At 41.9% G+C, this 7,547-nt stretch overlaps 1 protein-coding gene across 1 annotated transcript; it reads left to right on the top strand.

Annotated features, from left to right (window-relative positions):
* The first annotated feature begins 1,726 nt into the window (after positions 1-1,726).
* On the top strand, positions 1,727-4,847 carry LOC135428435 (uncharacterized). Its single transcript, XM_064682427.1, has 2 exons — positions 1,727-2,052; positions 2,153-4,847. Exons 1-2 carry the CDS (start codon positions 1,800-1,802, stop codon positions 3,622-3,624), a joined length of 1,725 nt encoding a protein of 574 aa, XP_064538497.1. The 5' UTR covers positions 1,727-1,799; the 3' UTR covers positions 3,625-4,847.
* The last annotated feature ends 2,700 nt before the right edge of the window (positions 4,848-7,547 follow it).

Genomic DNA, 7,547 nt, shown 5'->3' with positions numbered 1-7,547 from the left:
GGATACACAGTCACAGCTCCTGTCTGTCAATTGAAAGCGCAGACGGCACGGAACGGAAACGAAAAACGGGAAACGGAAAACGGGAAGAGGGAACGGGAACTGGATCGAGTTAAAAGTGTCGCCCGTTTGTCTGGCACTGTGGCCCAACTCGAATGTCCGACAGTGGCCATTGTCATCCATTTGCCACAGACACTGCCATCACGTGCAATTTGTAGACAAAATTGAGCTATGAATGGCCAACCAGCTGCTGCAATCCAGGGGCACGCCTTTTGTTTATCGCTTCGCAAAACGCCTCGAGGCAGGTCAAGCGTCGGCACGCCGACAGTGCCGCATTTGGGTCCAGCATGGAGTTCCCCTTGCAGTGTCATAAATATTAGAAGTCCGCCGTTAGACATAACGCCAACGCCAACGCCGACGCCGACGCCAACTCAAACGCTAACTCAAACGCCAACGTGAAAGCCAAAGCCAACGCCAGCGCAGCCTTCGTGCGGCGCATACAAAGATACACAAGCCCAGATAGACAAACAGATTGTCGCCTGAGGTGTCGTGTGTCCAGAGCGCAGATGGAAATGGAGATGGCAATGCGCTGCTGTCATTTGTTGGAGACTGCAACCGCTTCACTAAGCCACAGCCCGTTCTAGCACGCCGCACCGAGCTGGAGCTGGAGCTGGTTGCTAGCTGTCCAGTGTTCATGACAACAGGCAAATATAGTTTTGGTCAGAATGGGTGTGGCAAAGGGCCTATTTAATGTGTTTAGTTTATCGGATAAGAAAGCGATATATTATATTATCGATTGATAAGTTATCTACGATTCCTTATTCTCAGTTCAAGTAATGCGCTGTCTTTAAAATCTGTCTTCGTCCAAGATCCAAAAACTAAAATTAATTTAATTGCGTGATTTTGAACCCTCCTAAATGAAGTATAATTCGCAAAGTTTTTTATTTGAGCTGGCATCTTTTATAATAATAATATTCGTAGAACGGTTTGGTGGTTTTTTGGGCAACCGATTTGGTTTAGGTTTCGCTTTTTCGTAAAAAACATAAAATAGTTTGGAATTTAAGTTCGAACCGTTCGAATTGTTATTTTTATGTCTTTAAACTTATTGTTAGATCAACATCCATTTTATCGATAACTTGTCGCATGGGCTTCCCACACTTATCGATAAATCACCAAATGCACTTTGTAACCAACTGCTAAACCCACACTCCCCACTGTGTGGACACTTTTAGATTGTTTTCCATTAGGCAAAGGCCTCATCCTTATCCTTGCCCGGCGCTGTAGTTCTTCTCCGGCCGGATGGACAGCCGCCTGTCTGCCCGGGGTATGTTTGTGTGCGCTGTGAGAAATATTACACGCAATTTTCAAGTTGACATTTTGCGTCTGATGCTCTGTGCTGGATGGGGGGAAACGGAAATGGCTGCGCGGCTGGCCGACATATTAAAAATGAATGACGGCATTTCATTAGTGAGCGGTCGGGTGGTGGTGGTGATGATGATGGTGGGTGGAGGGCAGCGGAGAGGGGTCGATTTTGATGAGAAATGCAAAGTAATTTGGCAGTGACACCGCGTGGCAACAATTTTTGTTGTAGGCACGCGGTAAGTAGGCAACAATTTATATATTGCCTGGCGCCTAACTTCTTCATTTTATTCTTTTATTGCAGAGAAAACACACAAGAAGCTAAAGCAAACGCAAACACAGACAAAGAGTGAGAGAGAGGGAGAAAGACAGAGCGAGAAAGAGAGAGAGAGAGAGAAATAACTAACCAGACAGAGATAAACAACAACAACATAATTGCAACAATGGCGCACTCGAAGGTCATACTAAAGATTCTGTTCTCGCTGTGCGTGTGGTCTTTTATTATCATTGGACTGTTCAAGATGCACGGCACGAATCTGGTGCCACAGGATTATCGGCAGGTGCCGCAGGACTATCAGCAGCTGCCACTCAACGGCCGGAGTCTGCTGCAAAAGGATATGCTGCGCTATGCAGAGACCACATCGACCACAACCGATCATTTTGATCCCAGCGAGATACTCGTCGACAATCGCACAGGTGAGTTTGCTGCCAGCAGCAGCTGCAGTAGCTCCAGCTTGCAACATGCATTCCCACTGAATTTGTTTATTTAACTATGCTTTGTTCTTTGTTGCTGCAGCCATGGACGATGATCAGCTGGTGCGAGACGTGGAGTCACGAATACCATCCCTGCCGATCGCCTACTGGAGCAAGAACAAAAACTTTCTGCAGCAGAAATCTGCGACATGTGCCAAATACCCATCGATCTTCGAGCTGGAGTTCAACAACATCTATTGGCAGACGCTGCGCACATCGAATGGAACATTTCAGCTGTTTGGGGCCTACTATGACATTCGGCGCACCTCGCTCCTGGGTCCGACAGTGCGCATTCTGGGCATGATCGATCGCATCGAGCCAAAAGTTAAGACCTACTGTCAATTCTGGTTTGATGGCCAGAAGGAGCCGTTCATTGTGAAGACGTTCGAGTACAAATATATATGGTACAACAAGTGGGGCAACTACAAGCAGGGCATTTATCAGCCCTATCTGATTGCCTGCCAGATACCCAAGCCCTTTCACGGCGTGGTCCCCAGCTCCGTGTCGATGGTGGAGAAGGAGTGCGACACGGCCACCAACAATTTGCGGGTCATCTACAATCGGCCGCCCGATGATCAGAAGAAGGGTTTCGCCGTCTGTGTGAAGGGTCTGGACTTTTTGTACGATGATCTTAGCGTGCGGCTAATTGAATGGATCGAAATGCTTAACATCTTGGGCGCCGACAAGATCTACTTTTACAATTTGCAAGTGCATCCGAACATTTCCAAGGTGCTCAGCCATTATGAGCAGGAGGGCAAGGTGCAAGTGATACCATTAACCCTGCCCGGCGGCCAGCCCAATGTGCCCGGCTTCCAGCATCTCTATCTGACAAAGAAGACCAACCACAAGCGACAGAACGAGGTCATACCATACAATGATTGCCTGTACAAGAACCTCTATCTGTACGATTATATAGCGCTCCTCGACATTGACGAGGTGATCATGCCCAAGGGCAATTCGATTCTGTGGTCCGAGCTGATGGCCAAGGTGCGTCCCGAGTCGCTGAAATTCAAGCCCGACGGCTATCATAGCTACAATTTCCGGAATGTTTACTTCCTGGACGACCAGCAGCACGAGCACGGCTGGCACAAGGATATACCCAAGTATATGCATATGCTGCAGCATGTGCATCGTGCCAAGAACTACACGAAGCCCAATCAGTATGTGAAATGCTTTCACGATCCGGAGCGTGTGCTCACCCTGCACAATCATTTTCCACTGAGCTGTTTGGGTGGCGTTTGCAAATCGTATCCGGTGGATACGCAGGATGCACAGCTGCAGCATTATCGCGCCGACTGCGTGAAGACGCTGAAGAAGAGTTGCGAGGAGTATCGCGAGAATTCGGTTGAGGACAAGACCATATGGAAATACAAGGACGAGCTCATTAGACGCACCATTAAGACGCTCGAAACGCTGGGCTTCTTTAGGCGCAGCGGTGGCGGCGGCGGCGCTGGATTTGGCGGCAGCAGCAGCGGCCTCGGAGGTGGCGCCACAACGCACTCCACGGAGCGGTGATTCGAGCTACTTGGCGGCTGGTCGTGGCCCTGGCTGCCAGTAGCGCCCTATATGGAACCAGCGGCAGCTGGCGCAATGGGCAACGAGGAGTTTTTTGTTTAGTGAGAGCGTAAAAGAGATAAAGAGTAATTTAGCATGAGAGACAGATAGAGAACGAGAGAGAGACAGAGAGAGAGGGAGAGTTCCTTGCCGCAGCAGAAACCGTAAACGCTACCGAACCCGCAACTGAACTCAAATCCATAACTTGAACCCGTCCCGTCCCCCAACTCCTAGCCTAGAGCTCGATTTGTTTATTTTCTGTATTATAGAAAAGTTTTTATTTTATTTTATTTTTATTTTTTTACTGATTTAACTTCTGTATTTGATAGTTCCCTTTATATGTATGTATATTTAGTTAGTTAGTTCATATTATAAATTTATTTTTGATATATGTATGCCCTTATCAACCTACTTTTATACCTAAGTACTATCTATCATATATATACACACACACATACATATATATGTATACACACACTTTCGTATGGCTAGTGTAAAAAAAGCGAATGAAAACACTTGAAATTGTGCCTTCAACTTTAAATTGTAGTGTATAGGGTTTTAGAGCAGCGACTCTCTATGTGTCTGGCTGCGCGAGCTAAGCACTTGACAACACATAAATACATACATACCATACATACATATGTATATAAGTATATATGTTAACCTATACCCAAGTATATGTATGCACATATTTAACTGCTTATTGGGATGTGGCCCAACAAAAACAAAAATGCAATTGTTTTTACTGTATTCACAAAAGACGTTACAAAATAGAAGCTTGAGTTGATGACAAAGGCAAACAAACTAAACAAGAAAATACACATAAACCAACAAACTAACAACTAAAACAAAAAAGAAACCTATACTAAGTTCAAGACTGATGATGTTTATTAATAATTAGATACAATTGCGAAAAGCCCTTGAAAAACGAAAACAAAATTATGTGAAATGGAAAGAAATTTCAAAAATTTATTTCAAATTCGCTTGCGTAAGCAAAGAACATTTCAATTGATATTATGCATTAACTAACTAGTTAGTATTTGTTGTGGCTGCCAGCCACAGCTATCTGTACTTAGCCACTGAACATGAAATATCACTAAATGCTAAGCAGAACATCTGAACAAAAACATAAGTTGTACATAGTTTAATTGTTTAAAAAAAATAAATATACATGTTAAACACAAGCACGTGCGAAAGCGAACAAAAAAACAAAAAATCAAGCATAGAAAAAAAGAACAAAAATACAAAAAAAAAAGAAAATAATTATATTAATAATCATATAATTATTAAACAGTCGCATCTACTTCTAGTAGCAAGCTGCTCAAATGAACAAAGTTGCTTTTGTATTTTTAAGGACGTTTTTTTTTTGTTTTTTTTTTTAATTATTTTTGTGTCAAACCATTTCTATCCTATAAATTGTAAGCACACAATTTGTTTCTTTATAATTGTTTTACTCAATTGTACATAAAATTGGCACATTACGGATTTTGATTTATATTTTTACTATTGTTTCCTTATCAAAACCTATTATTTTATATTACTCGACATTAATTTAGCAGCTTAGTCAAATTGTTGGAACTAAAACAAAAGTTGTTTGCATTTTGCATAAGCGTTGATTTGTATGGAACATACTTTATATATAAATAAAGTAAAAATAAATATATATATATATATAACTATATATATATTTACCAGGTTGCAGATATGTACTTAAACTATTGCACTAGATCACATCGATCTACAAGTAAATTTAAATATATACATACATAGATATGCATAAATACATACACACATATATTAATATATATATATATATATATATATATATATATACATAAATAAATGTATTAATGTTAGTTGATAATTATATGATGAGACCCAAACTTTTTTTTTGCCTAGCTAATAATAACAATTGATATGAAAACAAGTGATTGATGAATAAAATTTAAAAAATTGTACATTCAGCAAAGTTTTTTGACAACTGGCATTGTGAGCATTTTATTGGGAACATTAGTAACTTTTATGTATCTGACAGATACATTTGCATTTTTGTGTGTTTTACATGAAAAGTTTTGTTTTGTAGCTCAACACAAATGCTTTTATTTAATTATAAATTTAAGTAAAATAATAATACTTTTGTATCTTAGATACGAAATACTTTTGTATCTTACAGATACTTTTGACCTTTGCATCTTTCAGATGCCAGCTGAAAGCCAAATCGCAAAACATTCTTTCATGGCTGCATAAGCAGTAGATGCGTTAAAATTCTTAGCTTCTCACTTGTTTAAGCAACCGGCTAAGCCGTTCGTGGATAATTCTTTGCTTATGCCATGGCAGAGTAATTGCCGCCTTTAGCTTAAACCTAACTCTAGGTCAAATGGTTTTGGGGCTTCAGTTAAGCACAAGTATACTATTTAGTCTATTCATGATAGCCAAATTTTGGGGCATGCAAGCCCAAATGTTCGCACACACACTTACACACAGATACACACACGAACACACACACACTCGCACACTTGAATAGAGACAGAACCCAAGTCTTTTCCAGTTGAGTGGTTAGCTACCCGGGCACCACCTTGGCAGGAACGTGGCATCGTTGCTTACAGCGTGTCCAGCGTGGCAAGACGTGAGATACAAAACTTCTAAGAATGTAAACAACAAAGCATTTATTCTCAGGCATAAATGAATCCACTTACGCACAACTTGGCTACGAACGCGCAGCAGCCAGAGATGCCACAGCAATCGCAGAAGCCAGGCACACACAGCCCAGCATAGTTCGGGCGTGCAGGCATAGAAGCCAGCCAAGACAAGAAACAAGGCATACCTAGAGCCGCTGCACAAAGAAAGTTGTGCGCCTGGAAGCGACGGAAGGATAAAAACTACAAAAAAAAATAAAATAAAACCAAAAACAAAAAAGGAAGAGATGAAGTTACAGGGTATTCTGGGGTTGGCAGAGCCAGGCAGCGTGTCGGCGTTGTTGGTGTGGTAACTGGGGCTGGTAACTGGAGCCAAAGAAATTTGTATAAACGCAACTTAAGTGAGCATTAAACACGCTCCACTGAAGGACTCCGGCCGACGGGGTCCCTTTCGGAACGGTGGCGCTTAACTTGGTTAATAAACATTACCAACGCCACAAAAACCATTTACGTGAACTATTAAAATTCCGCAGCATTTAAGTTGCCTTTGCCTTGTTTCACGATTATGTTTATTTATATGGTTGCAGGAGCAGGAGAAGCTGCAGCAAGGCGCACACTCACACACACACACACAACAAGCTGTGAGGCGTCTGAGATGAAAACCCCTTTTTGGTTTTGCATGTGCGTTGGCCGTTAAGTGAAATCTCATGGCTGCATGATGAGGCAACTTTAAGTAAGTCTATATATCCTTTTATGAATATTTGCCCATTAAACGGCATAGAAGCTGGCTCCTCTGGGCCCATGCCCAAAATTAGGTACTAATGCATTCGCCGTTGGGTCAAAGTATATAGTATAGGGCCTCATATAGTGCACACTCGCAGCAGCGAATAACTTAAAAACGCACAGGTAAGTCTTTTGAGTATTTGGTCCAGCTTCTCGATGCGGATCTGCCGCCCTCCATCATATCTTTCACATGAAACGCATTGGGTATAGCAAGAAGGACTTATAAATAATTAATCAGACAATTTAGAGCGCAAGTTTGGCTTAAATTGTATGGGGCCGACAATGCAAATACTGGCAAACTAATTAAAATCTACTATAGGATCGCCGAGCAGCATATTTATAATGCATGCACATAAATCCTGAAATTAAGCGCTTCGGCTTAAAAAGCATGCAAAATTAAAATGTGCAATTACGATGCAGTTGCCAAGTGTGTGTCTGTGTGTTTGTGTGTGTATGTGTATAGAG

This window comes from Drosophila montana, unplaced genomic scaffold (assembly GCF_035044405.1).
Source record: "Drosophila montana isolate Dmon_TW-CO22-7 unplaced genomic scaffold, ASM3504440v1 contig_2481_1, whole genome shotgun sequence".
In the NCBI taxonomy this organism is placed as follows: domain Eukaryota; kingdom Metazoa; phylum Arthropoda; class Insecta; order Diptera; family Drosophilidae; genus Drosophila; species Drosophila montana.
This window is presented reverse-complemented; position numbering and strand designations above follow the sequence as displayed.